Source organism: Chelonoidis abingdonii, chromosome 18 (assembly GCF_003597395.2).
Source record: "Chelonoidis abingdonii isolate Lonesome George chromosome 18, CheloAbing_2.0, whole genome shotgun sequence".
Taxonomy (NCBI): domain Eukaryota; kingdom Metazoa; phylum Chordata; order Testudines; family Testudinidae; genus Chelonoidis; species Chelonoidis abingdonii.
Genome location: NC_133786.1, coordinates 19,553,340 through 19,567,951, shown reverse-complemented (window position 1 = coordinate 19,567,951; position 14,612 = coordinate 19,553,340). Strand labels below are relative to the sequence as shown.

At 49.0% G+C, this 14,612-nt stretch overlaps 1 protein-coding gene across 9 annotated transcripts in view; it reads right to left on the bottom strand.

The window, feature by feature from the left end:
* Nucleotides 1-314: 314 nt before the first annotated feature.
* Nucleotides 315-14,612, bottom strand: part of PHLDB1 (pleckstrin homology like domain family B member 1) — a 116,630-nt gene continuing 102,332 nt past the window's right edge. For 5 of the 9 annotated variants that reach the window (XM_075073504.1, XM_075073508.1, XM_075073506.1 and 2 more), the window contains 7 exons: nt 12,143-12,233; nt 11,765-11,911; nt 11,176-11,395; nt 10,800-10,885; nt 9,736-9,765; nt 4,807-4,845; nt 315-2,431 (listed from right to left, as the gene is read on the bottom strand). In XM_075073504.1, coding sequence (XP_074929605.1) covers nt 2,291-2,431; nt 4,807-4,845; nt 9,736-9,765; nt 10,800-10,885; nt 11,176-11,395; nt 11,765-11,911; nt 12,143-12,233 — 754 coding nt within the window. In that variant the 3' untranslated portion in view covers nt 315-2,290. The remainder of the gene's footprint in view (nt 2,432-4,806; nt 4,846-9,735; nt 9,766-10,799; nt 10,886-11,175; nt 11,396-11,764; nt 11,912-12,142; nt 12,234-14,612) is intronic. The other 4 variants (XM_075073505.1, XM_075073509.1, XM_075073513.1 and 1 more) reach the window with 1 other exon arrangement.

Below are 14,612 nucleotides of genomic sequence, written 5' to 3'. Positions count from 1 at the left end.
AGCCATTGCACAGGTGACATCCCTGAGAGTGTGTTTGTTGTTTATCCCCCAGGGGCCCAGCTCATTGCCCACCACCGATCCTTTTATCCCTTCATTCTCACATTCCCTTTGTGCCACCCATCCACATCCCCCTCATTCAGAGAGATGTATAAATAGTTCAACTTGTAGAGTTTTTATTGAATTATTTCTTTTGTCTGGACAGCCACTGAGGCTGTCACCCTTCTGAACTCCATAGGAGCAGAGCAGGCGTCTTCCCAGCTCAGGGCCCAGCTGGCTGTGGTCCAGAGTGGGGAAGGTGGAAACAACCTCAAGTCTGTTACTCAAAAGGCTTTATTGTTTGCAGTCTGTCTACAACTACTGAAAAAAAGAGGCTGGATTGGCTGCTACCTGCCCCCAGCCTAGGTGAGCAGAGAGAGGTACAAACTGGACAAAAGGAGAGCTAGGCCAAACAGCAGTGGCACTTGTAGGAATTCAGATACCTAGGGTTAAAAAAGATATTTGGAAAATTAAGGATTTCAAGGTTATAACAGCAAGGTGGGATTTAAATAGTCTTGTTCTTTCAAGGAATTTTCAGCTGTGTGAAACTTAACTCTTCACTATGCCCTAGAGGAAAGCTGTGAAATTCCTAGCTCTCAGCTGGGTTTTGCTAGTGGGGGTAGATAGAAGTAGCCACTTTAAAGGGGCATAAGATATCAAGGGGCCCAATTTCTTAGCCACTCAAAGCACCAGTGCTGTCACTTCCACCTCTACAGTTGGAGCAGCTTCAGGATTGGATAGTATGGACCCAATGCTGCAAGGGGCTGCGCCCCCTCAGCTCTCTCTCTGGGACTTTGAGGGGGCTCTGCACCTCACACCATTTGGCCTTTAGCTGTGAATTTAGGCTCTGACTCCCCATGAGGCAGGTGCAGAGAGTTAACTGTAGGCACCTAGATTTAAGAACCAGGCTCTGCATTCTTCTTGCCCTGCCCTCCTGGCATCTCCTTTGGGTGAGGCACTTTTTAAGCTCACAGTGTCAGAAGAACAAGCCACTGGTTTCATTAGACTATACCTTAGTGCCTAGTGCATGAGAGAAATCACAAGCCTGGCAGATATAAATATTCCCCCTCATCCCACAGCATTCGCATAGCTGGGACAGTTACTTCTAGCTTTACACAACACCGTAACCCATGAGAACCTTCCAACCAGGCACCTGGCCTGTGCTGATGCCCAGACTCTGAGGTGGTCAAGGCACAGGAAAGCAGAGAGATGTCTGACATGGACAGACCCCTCACTGCAGTAAATCTGGCAGCACAGTGATGGTGCACGTCCTGGCACCTGCAGCAGCCTTGGCACTGTTGAGCATGGCACAAGAAAAGGAAACAAGTCAAGTAGACAGTGTAGCAAACTGGGGTCTGGTCACAGGTGCTGGTAGGATGTGCTAGATGTGTCTGTGATGCATTTGTCATAGTGATGCCCAACAATCTCCCACTTAAAGAAGTGGCAGCATTTAGATAGCTTAGTTCCTTAATCCAACAGCTTCAGGCCTAGTTTGTACTGGAACCGGTGGGATGGTCTTTGGCAGCTCTTCGGTTTTGTGCCTTTCAGCCTATTGATATGTTTCCACTGAAGAATAAAAAAGTCTGTTCTGTACTGTTACATATATTAAAAAAAACCCTCTTGGCTAGGCCTCTGTGCCAGCCTTTCTTAACACCTCTCTGTTCCATCTGAGAGTGATTACACCGTGCCTGGGCACTAGCTAGGCACATGCCTTCCCTCTTATCACCCACACTGCGTTTAAGAGAAAGCGCAGGGCATTTGGTGCAGGTGAAAGGGCAAACGCAACAGCGATTCCACAAGGAATGGCTACAATATGAAAAAATAAGGATTTTGTAAGAAAAAATCATGGCTTTACAGGGCTGATTTTACCTTTTTTTTTTTTTAACATTCCTCCCTCCCTCCCACTGAAAAAAACCCAACTCTCCCACATTTATTCAAGTAACAACCCAAAGCTTTCTTGGCAAGAGTGCTGCGCCTGGGGCAGGCCCCTCTAGTCAGCAGGCAGGTTTAACCAACCAGGGCCCAAAGGGCATGATATAGCCAATATCTGCATGGGAGGCAGCTCCTCTGTATTCAAGATCTTCTTGCTGCAGGCTTAAACACCCCAGGTGGCGGGGATGGAAATGGCTGTCTGCTGTACCCAGGTGGTGGTGGGGCCTCCAGCTCATCTTGGCACTGTCAGTGGGAAATCCATCTGGGAGAAGAAGAGAAGGCAGGTCTGGAACAGCACCACCGTAAGCACTCCTGGTCCCCATCAATTCATGAACTGGGTGTAGCCCTCTGCTCCAGTCACAATGACATCCATCCAGATCCTCATGGCCTCAGCTGATGGTGCCACCATGTAATAGAGGCGGTCATGGGTCTTGACGCAGAAGGTAAGAGCGGGGTTGGGACTCTGCAGATGTGAGAGAAAAACATGGGGAGCTTGTTCCTGCAGTAAGTAGGGAGCCAGCTCTTCCCCCAGTGATAGAACCGATTTCCCCCCACACCAACAGCAGGCTAAGGCCTGCTGAGGACTTTTCCAACTACAGCTAGTGCTCCAGCAGACGGCGAGGGGAGGGGAAGCAGTGCTGAGATTCAGCACCATGGTGAGCATTTTCAGCTCCTTTGGTAAATGGGCCCTAGGGAGGCAGTACATGTGCAGGAAGGCACGTTGGTCCTTTATCGTTGTGCCAATGCCCTGTGAGGCACAGAAAGCTGCTGTGCTACCAGTGCAGGACCAGACAAAGCATCACCATCATGGAACAGTGGTGGGGACTTTTTGCATAACAGCAGAGAGCAACAACCAAGCTGACTACTGTCTGCACAAGGCTAGGTCAGAGGCTCAAGCCTGTACACCTGCCTGTCATGTTGCCCAACTCCACCAATCCTAGAGAGAGGAAGACGTCTGCTGGACAGAGGGTGGGGGCAACCTGCCTGAGGTTCCTCTACCTATGATATGACACTGAGTGAGCTTCTACCTGTAAAGACAAATCCTAGTCACACTGACATCAATGAAAGCTTTGCCTGATGGAAGTAGGATTTGGCCTGAAGAATGAGGCAGCAGCTTGAATGAATGGAGAAGGGGAAGATGAAGTAATAGGATGTCCTGAGATGATGGCACTCCAGGCACTTGAGATCTGCAGCCACAGCCCTGGAGGAGGAATGGCTGCAAAGGGTAGAGATCTCCCAGCACATGGAGAGAAACCCAAAAGCTGAAGCTACTATATTGACTCATCATTCCAATCCACCTGTGTTGTCAGACCAGAACAGCACTGAGGACAACGGTTGTGGAGGATGCAGCTTATACAGGATTAAAGGCTTCACTACTGCATTAAACAACCAGCCAATCTGAGAGCCACTGCGACCTACGGAACGGAGTCAGGAGCCTGGGGGGCTGTCCCTGGCTCTCCTGGTGCAAACATGGCCATAGCCAAGTCAGATCATCCCTGTGCCTTGACTTCCCAGTTGATAATACATTCTTCCTACAAATCCGGTAAGTAAGGCAGGGTTGTGCTCCTAGAATCAGACCAATCACACAGCACATTCCTGAGCAGCCAATCCACATGCACAGACTAAGCCCCTGCCAGGCTAAGGCCAGCACAGAGAATGGCAGTATAAAAGAGGCTCAGACCTTGACACATGACCCTTACCAAGGGCAGAAAGGAGCTGCAGGTCTGGCATCTGTCCACTGGCAGATCTGTGGCCAGCATTAGGCCACTGGCATAGGATACAAATGCCCAGGGCATTCTCTGAGTCATGCTGGAGAGGGGCAGAGTTTACAGGTGGTACTGACTGGAATTGGCAGCTGAATGGTAGAAACAGCTGTATTCACTGATCTCAGGCCTGGAGCTACCCCAACAATTTAATGCGGATGTTACATTCACAGCTCTCAGTCTGTTGCAGAGGCAGCTTAGAGTCAAGGCTAATACTTGTTTGGTGAGACCATAGGCCGTGCAGATTCTGATCACACAAACTCCTGTTCGATGCACGCATGCCCCAGCTACCCTGAGCTGCTTCTTTAGCACACTACTGCTGAAGGGAAATCCAATCCACCCAAGCTGCTGCCATTTGGGAAAGATACTTGAGAAGCTGAGTGGGTGCAGAGGTGGACCTTAGGGAACCATAGTCTTGAACCCTGCTGGGGGCCTCAGCTGGCCCTGGAGTCAGTAGGAGATAGATATGTGGCACTTTGCATTTCTCCAACCCAGAGTCCAGCCCCCTAAAATTCTCTCCCCAGCCCTCTAAGTGCTTGTGGTTCCAACTAGCAGTTGGATCTCCCCTGCATGAAACCCTAATGGCAAATGCAAGGGATGCTTGTTCATCCTAGTCACAATTTTTTTTCACAGTACCTGATGCTACTCTTATCAAAGTTGAAGGGAAAACTTCCTCTGTCTATCCTAGGAGCAGGCCCAAAAGCACTCTGAGTGTATGGTGTGCATGACCAACACAGTCCACCCCTAGTCAATCTTGTAAAGGTACTCCCCAACTCCACTGCAGAGAGAGGGTGAGGCTCGGAGGCAGAGGGAAGGAGCCTTAGGCTGCTGATCCAGAAACAAGTGCAATATAGAAAGAACCCATTGCAGAGTGTATTCCTGGTGAAACAGCCTTTTGTGCAGGGAGGTCAGAGACTGATAGGTTGACCAAGACTCTGCATTGCCAGTTAAAAACAAGTGAGCATGCAAACTGCTACAACTAGGCTGGGGACCCAACCCGTCAGGCAAGGTCACACCACCCCACAAAACAAAAGAAAAGAATGAGAGGCAGAGAGACAAGTGCACTGAGACAAACCTCTCTGCGGAAGAGAATGGGGAGAATATCTGCTAGTTGCTAGAAGAAAATAAAGACAAATGCAATTAGAACAGTTCTGTAACCTTGCTCCCATTGGAGCATCTGTTGCAGAGACTGAAACCCTCTTCCCCATGTTAATTATGCACCCTAGGAAGCATTCAGCAAATTAGTTGGCTCTGTTAGGGCAGGGAAAGCATTCTGTTAGGCAAAAGTGTTTAAGCCATTCATTTAAGAGGTAAAAGGTTCAAATGCTAAGTGCAGGACTAAGTGGTATTCCAATAGAGGAGGGAGGGCCCTTACTCTTTCTTCCCTATTGAAGCTGGTCCATCTTCATTAAATAACTCAACAGTAGGGCTGTCAAGCAATTTTAAAAAATTAAACAAAACAATAGAATACCATTTATTTTAAATATTTTTGGATGCTTACTACATTTTCAAGTATATTAATTTCAATTACAACACAGTGTACAGTGCTCACTTTATATTTTTGATTACAAGTATTTACACTGTAAAAAAACAAAAAAATTGTATTTTTCAATTCACTTAAGAACTGTAGTGCAATCTCTATCATGAAAGTTAAACTTACAAATGTAGAATTATGTGTAAAAAAACAAAACACCTGCATTAAAAATAAAACAATGTAAAACTTTAGAGCCTACAAGTCCACTCAGTCCTACTTCTTGGTCAGCCAATCACTCAGACAAACAAGCTTAGTTACAATTTGCAGGAGATAATGCTGCCTGTTTACAGTGTCACCTGAAAGTGAGAACAGGCATTTGCATGGCACTGTTGTAGCTGGTGTTGCAAGTTATTTACGTGCCAGATGCAGCAAAGATTCATCTGTCCCTTCATGCTTCAACCACCATTCCAGAGGATGTGTTTCCATGCTAATGATGGGTTCTGCTTGATAACAATCCAAAGCAGTGCGGACTGAGGTATGTTCATTTTCATCCTCTGAGTCAGGTGCCACCAGCAGAAGGTTGATTTTCTTTTTTTGGTGGTTTGGGTTCTGTAGGTTCTGCATCAGAGCACTGCTCTTTTCAGACTTCTAAAAGCATACTCCACACCTTGTCCCTTTCAGATTTTGGATGGCACTTAATCCTGGGTTGAGTGCTGTAGCTGTTTTTAGAAATCTCACATCGGTACCTTTTGTGTTTTATCAAATCTGCTATAGATGTGTTCTTAAATCGAACGTGTGCTGAGTCATCATCCGAGACTGCTATAAAATATATGCAGAATGCAGGTAAAACAGAGCAGGAGACATAGAATTCTCCCCCCAAGGAGTATAGTCACAAATTTAATTAATTTTTTTTTTTTTTTTTTAAACGAGCATCATCAGCATAGAAGCATGTCCTCTGGAATGGTGGCCAAAGCATGAACGGGCATACGAATGTTGAGCCCATCTAGTACGTAAATACCTTGCAACAACGGCTACAAAAGTGCCATTCGAATGAACGCCTGTTCTCACTTTCAGGTGACACTGTAAATAAGAAACAGGCAGCAGTATCTCCTGTCAATGTAAACAAATTTGTTTGTCTTAGCGATTGGATAAATAAGAAGTAGGACTGAGTAGACTTGTAGGCTCTAAAGTTTTACACTGTTTTGTTTTTGAGTGCAGTTATGTAACCAAAAAAAATCTGCATTTGTAAATTATACTTTCACAATAAAGAGATTACACTACAGTATTTGTATGAAGTGAATTGAAAAATAATTTTTAAATTTTTACAGTACATATTTGTAATAAAAAATAAATATAAAAGTGAGCACTGTGCACTTTGTATTCTGTGTTGTAATTGAAACCAATACTGAAAATGTAGAAATATCCAAAAATATTTAATAAATTTAAATTCTATTTTTTAAGTGTAATTAATGGCAATTTTTTTGAGTTAATCACGAGTTAACTACAATTAATTGACAGCTCTACTCAATAGTAATTGGGCTAGAACCTACATTGAATCCTGCTGTACTCCAGTGGTTTGGGGTACTTCCTCCAGCATGGGGGTGAACTGCTGGTTCAAATCCCTTTTGTGCTGGTTGAGATGGGATTTGAAGCAGGCTCCCTTACCTCTCAAGTGAAGGGCCTAAGTGCCAGGCTGGGAGGTATTCTGACATAGGGTTCTCTCAGTCTTTTCTAGTGATGGTGGTCCACTTTAACTACATAATAAATAGGCCAAAGTCTGCCTCCCTGGCTCTTGATGGTAGCAGGGTTAGACCACTTTTCTGGGATGTGAGTGCCCTGGTTCAAATTCCCCATTTGTCTCAGTGGAGGAGGTCTGGTGCTTGAGGTGCAGGCCCTTGTAAATTGACTGTGGACTATACAGAGCAGCTCTTGCTGGTTTAATGAGTAATGGTGGCCATACGAAAGACCCCAATCACTCTTTTGCCCCAGAGACTAGCCACCCAGGCTGTGACAGAGCCGAGGTCACTCCCCTTCTCTGCTGAGGGGTGTGAATTGGGGTCTCCCACCTCTCAGGAGAGTCAGAGGTGGGCAAGCCCTGTTTAAATCCCCTCCCTGTCCCAAGGTGACAGTGGCCTCCTGAGAAAGGGAGGGGGTTCAGACATGGATGTTCTGCCCCAAAGGGCAATCACTGAGGAGGCAGGAAATCCCTGAGCAAACTCCTGCTGAACATTTGAACCAGGCTCTCCAACAACCCAAGCTAGTACCCTAACCACTGGACTGAAGAGTGACTCTGGCTTTTGTCCTGTCTTGAAGAATAGTTATATCAAGTGGAACAACTTCAAGAATCAGGAAGCCTATGAGCACTACATACACTAGTGACCAGAGCCCACATCTGGGCTAGTGGAGAGCTCTCTTCAAACTGCTTCTCCACGGGCCAGTGGGGGACTTGAACCAGCAGCTCCCATACACCAGGCACAGAAGTTAATCTCCAGACTATAGAGGGAGTCTGTCCCTCCCAAAGAATAGTTAAGCCAAGTAGAACAGCTTCAAGAGGCAAGCATGAGGGAGGTCTCCCACATTCCTGTGGCCCATAGCTTGGAGTACTCACCTGGGCAGTCAAGATCCTCCTTCATATCCCTTCTCCTAACCAGGCAGAGGGGGATATTGAAGCACGGTCCCCCCATCACAGATGAGCACCGTAACCACTGGATAAAGGGGTCTCAGAGCCATGCTGGGCCTCACCTTTGGCATGCACTGTAGGAGGAACCCCTTCAGTGTGTCAGACTCACTCTCCTGCTAGGGTAAGCCACACAGTTTCACCCCCTCCTTAGGCTGAACCTGTGGGCCTGCAGCACTCGTCTCACCCCATGAGCTCTGTTCAGTGAGTTCACCCAAGGTAGAGCCCTGCCAGAGACTCATCAGCTTCTCAGGGATGAACGTACCTCGCCAAGTATTTGCATTGACACTCCCATAGTGTCCAAACAGTTGGCTTGATTAGTCAGCTGGACCTCTGCATAGGCAGCCCTGAAAGCAGTACAGAGACCTGAAGCACAGCTCATTCTGGTAAGCCCCAAGCCTAGGCAGGCTGTAGTGAACTGAGTTCAAACTCTGTCTCCCTCTGTTTGACTTCCTTCCTTGGGCTCCAGGTGAGAGCCCCACCTCCTTCCACCAGCCAGTTCTTATCGCCACCTCCCCAGTCTTGTCTTCTCCAGCTAGGGAAATGCTGTTCAGGCTTCCCAAGGAGAAGCAGGGACATCCATTTTCCTCTGGGTTGTTGCCATAGCAGTTCCTTGCCACCATGCTCTCCTCAGACATGGCTTTGCTGTCTTCTGTGCTCATCCCTGCTGACTTCCCTTGCTCTCTGCAATGAGGCAGAGATAAGAAGGCAGAAACTGTAGGCGTGATGTTTCCAGATGGAGGTCCAGGCAGAATGGAATGGCCCTTGGGCTTCAAGATCTCATCCAAGGCACACCCCCATGGAGTGACCTGCATGGAACTCAATGCAGTGGCCTCAGAAGAATGAAGACCTGGAGCCAGCCCTGTGAGATTTCAGAGTCTGAGTGTTTCACAGCAATGCAAGGGCCAAAGGCCTGATGGTTTTCCCTCAGGCTTGAATTTGATTCTTCTCTGACCCCAGCCTTGAGCATCTGAACCCTGCTCCACTATACCAGGGGTCTGAAAAGTCACTCATTTCATTCAGAAAGCTGTCAAAGTCAGCCAGACACTCCCACCGCAGCCATAGGCAGTCCCAGGGAAGACAGTGCTGAAAAGAGTTCCTCACATGATGCCAGCCTGGAATTACAGCTCAATGCAAAGTAAAGAGATGTTCCCCTGCTGCAGCATACGGGATGCTCCAACTCTGGCAAAGGCCAACAAGACTTTTCAGGTGGCTCAGGGCCTAGTCACATGCCTGCTCCTGGAGTCACACTGTCTTCCCTTCAACCCAACAGCGGTGGCAGCTTCTTCACATTCAAGGGGTCACTCACTGGTGGTTCCACTGTCCTGTGCTTGCAGCAGGCTGCATTATCTTCAGATAGAATTATGCTAACTGTTGCTACTACCCCCCTGTGACATGTGCTCCCAGATACTTCTAGATCCATTTTTCTTATTGCCCCATAGCAGACTCTAGCTGAAATTTCTCCTTTGGTACCATCTGAAGGCTGCTGGAATTCAGAGGTGTACACTGGTTGCTATTTTTCCATACTCGTTACTAATTTTAAAGCCAGCCAACAAAACTATAATGTGTGGGCTTAACAGAGAGCACAGTGCAGCCCTGCTTCACCACCCTGCCACTAGCAGCATTCACAACCTTGGTTTTAAACTGAGAAATTTCTCCCTTTGTGTGAAAGTCAGGTGTTAAAAACACACTGAGTTTGGCCCTTGGTCCCAGGACTAGCAGTCTGAGGGTTCTGCTGTTAGTACCAACACAACATGGATTAGAGCACTCCTGGCAGTAAAGGGTTAAAGGGAATCCATTGTGAAAGCAGGGTTAGTGCTTGGCACAGCAGAGCCCGAGGGCGGGATACATACATTTGCTAGGCTGAGGTTGAAAAGTCCTTTCTGGATAGGAAGGAGGAGGGGGCAAAAAGAGAGAGAAATAGACAAAGAGCTCAGCCTGCCCTGGATTCAGATACTTCTACATTTGCCCAGCTGTCTATGCAGTAGGATTTGTGACAACAGGCCTGTGCGGGCAGAGGGCTCCAGTCCATATTAGTGCTCTGGGGAAAGCTGCAGGAAACGAGGTCCCAGAGGTAGTTCAGCCTGTTGCCCTCTCATTCCTGGAGGGCCAAGACTGCAACGTCCAGGGACATCCTAGTAGCCCAAATGCTGGCATCATACTGTCTGTCAGACATTTAACTGCCCCCACCCCTCCACATGCTAGATTGGTATCTCTCAGCAGACAGACGGGTGCTTGCTGGAGTTCCCCCTGCAGATAGGAGGGAGATGGCTCAGACTAAACTAGAGGATTCAGCGCACGGTGCTGGGCAAGCTGCCCAGCACAGGCCTCCACATGCTGGGCGATAACACCCCTTCCCACCCATGTCCAGACCCCATGCCAACTGAACCTCTGGCAGAGTCACTCACCTCTTGGTGGAGAGAGCAGCAGTGACCTGGACATTGGGCAGCACTAAGTCCATTTCTGGCATCTGGGCCACTGGCCGCAACCTGATTTGGACTCCAGGAAGCTTTGGCATTAACTAACCGCACCCATCCCTGGGGGTGGGGGGAGAGGCTCGTAGCACAGACTCTGCAACTGTCCTGTTGGCCCAGAGCGGCACATCTTCTGGTACCAAGGGCCTGGGCCCTGCTGGCTACAATGGGGTGAGTGAGTCTGGGGTTTGTAGGACATCTCTGGCTCCCAGGGGCCCACGACACACCACACTCCTGTGACTTATCACTGGGGTGGGCATTGTGATGCAAATAGGCTTCATCGTGGAGCCCTGCTGCCCCAGAATGCCGATTCTTGCGCCCCAGTACTGCAAGGCGGTGCTTGCACCATTGCACTTTAGAGAACCTCCCCCCGTCCTTGGCAGCATTAACCAGTCAGCCCATCCCCTTCCCCAGCCCACACCAGGGGCAGGGCCAGGCCTCACCTTAGCAGCACTGCGGAGATGGTCATAATAAACCTCCTCTATGGCTTGGAAATAGATCACTCCCTTGAGCTTCGTCTCATGTTTATCTGCATGAGAGAGAAACGCAAGGCACTGTAAGCACCAGGCTTCACAGAGAAGGAGGAGGCAGCAAGACAAGAGGGCGGAGGCTGGCTCCCAGCTGGAACTGAGCCAGACACCACATGGGTTAGTTAGAGCCAGCCACAGCAGGAGAGAGAGTCCTGAGACACCCTGTCAGTGATATGAATGTGATGAGACCTTCTGAGGGTTAAAGGGTCAAATACACCACTGGTGGCGGTTGGGTGGGGTATTTGTATAGAGACTGGGGGGCAGTCGGGCAGCAGTGGGGTGCTCTTACCAACATAGTAGGAGACTGTGCGTTTCATACGGTCGAAGACAAACCAACGCTTCTTCCAGGATTTAATCTTGCCGCCCATCTTGACCAGATAGCCCTTGCACATCTTCTCGGTCAGGATGACATGATAGCAGGTGTCCACATTGTGGCCTGAGGACTCTATGTGTGTCTTCAAGTCGAAATCCTCCTTGCGGATGGGGAGATATCTGGTGAGGGGCCGTGCCTGGAGAAGCAATGCAGCCTGGTCAGTGCCACCCCAATGGCAGTCGCCGCCCTTGAGAGTAAAGGAAGTGGGAGAGTTGAGCACTTAGCCAACACAGGCCCCATGGCACTCCTAGCATCCAAGATGCTGCCACCAGCTGTGTCACCCTCGTAAATCTCAAAAGGGGACAAGAGGCCCTGACCTTGTCCCTACCCCTCAGCACCAGATGTTCCAACATCAGACCCAAGAGAACTGCATGACAGGTGGCACCTTCCATGCATGTTAATGCTAGGTCTATGGCTGAAATGGCACCATACAGCCTCCTTAACACCAGAGACAGATGAGAAAAGGACTGCCCACTCATCCCCTGCTCCACATCCCTCCCCTCACCTGGGAGAAGTGCTTTTCTCGCATCTTGACCTCCTTTTCAATCAGCTTCTGCCGATGAGCCGTCTCATCCTGCAGCCTCCGCTCCAGCTGCTCCCGCCGCCTGCGCTCGTCCTCCAGGGCCTGTCGCCGCAGCTCCATCTCCTGCTCCTGCCAAGTAAAGGACATGGCAAGATCCCCTCTCTGCCCTGCCTATCCCATGCCTAGCACTAGCTGCCAGAGGCATTACTCATGATGCAGGACTTGTGGGTGTGACAGTGGATCGCTGGCAGCCCTGGAGACTGGATCCCCTCTCCCTGAAGGCTTCCGTGTCCCCATAAACAAGAGGGTGAGAATGCTCTGAGTGTAGCTCCCTAGCATTGGCATACAGACCCCACTCACCCGTGACTCCATCAGGCGAGATTTCTCTGCATGGGCCTCTTTCAGCATCTTCTCCATCTCCTCAATCTTCACTGCGTCCACTCCACTGGCACTGCAAGACAAAGCTGATACCATAACAGTCTGCAATCCTCGCTTGGGCCAGGAGCCTGGCTGCTCCACACAGGTGGAGAGTGTCTTCTTTCTTACAGGAAAGGATGGCAGTTAGGAATCCCATGCTCAGTCACCCCTGGGCACTAGTTAGGCAGCAGGGCCAAGCAAACTCCCAGAGCTCAGAGCCAAGGCGAGTGAGCCAGACCTCAGTGAGGGGATGATTTTTCACAGAAAGGGCTCTCAGAGATGAACTGGCAGTGTCATCTACTCTGTGGAGGTGGTGTACGTTTTTGTCCTGAGCTATGACGAGTCCTTCTGCACTTGGACACTGCACCCCCATCTCTGTCTCAGCCACAGTAGGAGCCCACAAACACATTTTGGGAACAAGTACCCCAGTCAGAGAGACAGCCACCTGACATCCAGAGAAATCTGCATGAGTGTGTTATGGTGGTGCCCAAAGGAAGAGAACAACTGCCCCAAAGGGCTTACGCTAATCCAGAGAATATATAGGCCCTGGAACAGCTAATGGAAATTCTCCTTTTGCTCGAGAGGGAGGGGCCTGGATCTGGGGTACAGAACACTGTGGGTCCAAGCCATGATGCCAACCCTGGGTTTTATTGGGGTCTGTTTGCAGTCAGGGATTCATTGTAGAGGGTGACTTCGGGGAATCAAACAGGCCCACATCGCCTGCTCTGCCTCAACCCAATGCGTCTCATACATCTCAAAGAGTAGTTATTAATGGCTCCCAATTCTGCTGGAAGGGTATAACAAGTGGGGTTCCGCAGGGGTCTGTTTTGGGACCGGCTCTGTTCAATATCTTCATCAATGACTTAGATGTTGGCATAGAAAGTACGCTTATTAAGTTTGCGGACGATACCAAACTGGGAGGGATTGCAACTGCTTTGGAGGACAGGGTCAAAATTCAAAATGATCTAGACAAATTGGAGAAATGGTCTGAGGTAAACCGGATGAAGTTCAATAAAGACAAATGCAAAGTGCTCCACTTAGGAAGGAACAATCAGTTTCACACATACAGAATGGGAAGAGACTGTCTAGGAAGGAGTATGGCAGAAAGAGATCTAGGGGTCATAGTGGACCACAAGCTAAATATGAGTCAACAGTGTGATACTGTTGCAAAAAAAGCAAACGTGATTCTGGGATGCATTAACAGGTGTGTTGTAAACAAGACACGAGAAGTCATTCTTCCGCTCTACTCTGCGCTGGTTAGGCCTCAGCTGGAGTATTGTGTCCAGTTCTGGGCACCGCATTTCAAGAAAGATGTGGAGAAATTGGAGAGGGTCCAGAGAAGAGCAACAAGAATGATTAAAGGTCTTGAGAACATGACCTATGAAGGAAGGCTGAAAGAATTGGGTTTATTTAGTTTGGAAAAGAGAAGACTGAGAGGGGACATGATAGCAGTTTTCAGGTATCTAAAAGGGTGTCATCAGGAGGAGGGAGAAAACTTGTTCACCTTAGCCTCTAATGATAGAACAAGAAGCAATGGGCTTAAACTGCAGCAAGGGAGATTTAGGTTGGACATTAGGAAAAAATTCCTAACTGTCAGGGTAGTTAAACACTGGAATAAATTGCCTAGGGAGGTTGTGGAATCTCCATCTCTGGAGATATTTAAGAGTAGGTTAGATAAATGTCTATCAGAGATGGTCTAGACAGTATTTGGTCCTGCCATGAGGGCAGGGGACTGGACTCGATGACCTCTCGAGGTCCCTTCCAGTCCTAGAGTCTGTGAATCTATGAATCTAGAGCTGCCTCTAAATACTGCCTCTGCCACAGGATCACCTCACACCACCAATCATCACAGACACCGACAGAATTAACAGGAACAAGCTCTATGGGCTTGTTTTTCTGCCAACACCCTGCTGCAGAGCAGCCACAGAGCCAGGATGGACCCCCAGACAGAATTCATGATTTTACTGATGCCTGAGCTCTGGATTCCTTCCCGAAGAGCATCCGCAAGCCAGGAAATCCCCAGCTTGCATGGCTGCTGTGCACAGCCCAGCGCAGTAGCTTCCCTGTGAGTCAGGCTCTCATGCTAAGCAGAGCAAGGGGAGCCAGCCTCAAGCTTCACCGCGCTCATCCAGCCCCCCAACAATCAGCACGGGGAGATGGGGCAGTTATTGCCCACGGATTCTGAGATGAGTTTGGGGAGTCTCAGAGCAGGGGAGTGGGGCTGGGGTGTGTGTGTGGGATGGATGATGGAAGGTGGCTGCAATGAAGTTGTCAGAAATGCTTACAAATGGCTTATCTCTCAACCCAGTGAAACTGTAAGCCCCTGCACTTATTAACTAGCCCTCCCTCCCCCTGCCCTGACTGACCAGGCTCCTGCCCCAGCACTTAGGGTATGTCTACACTTGAGCTGGAT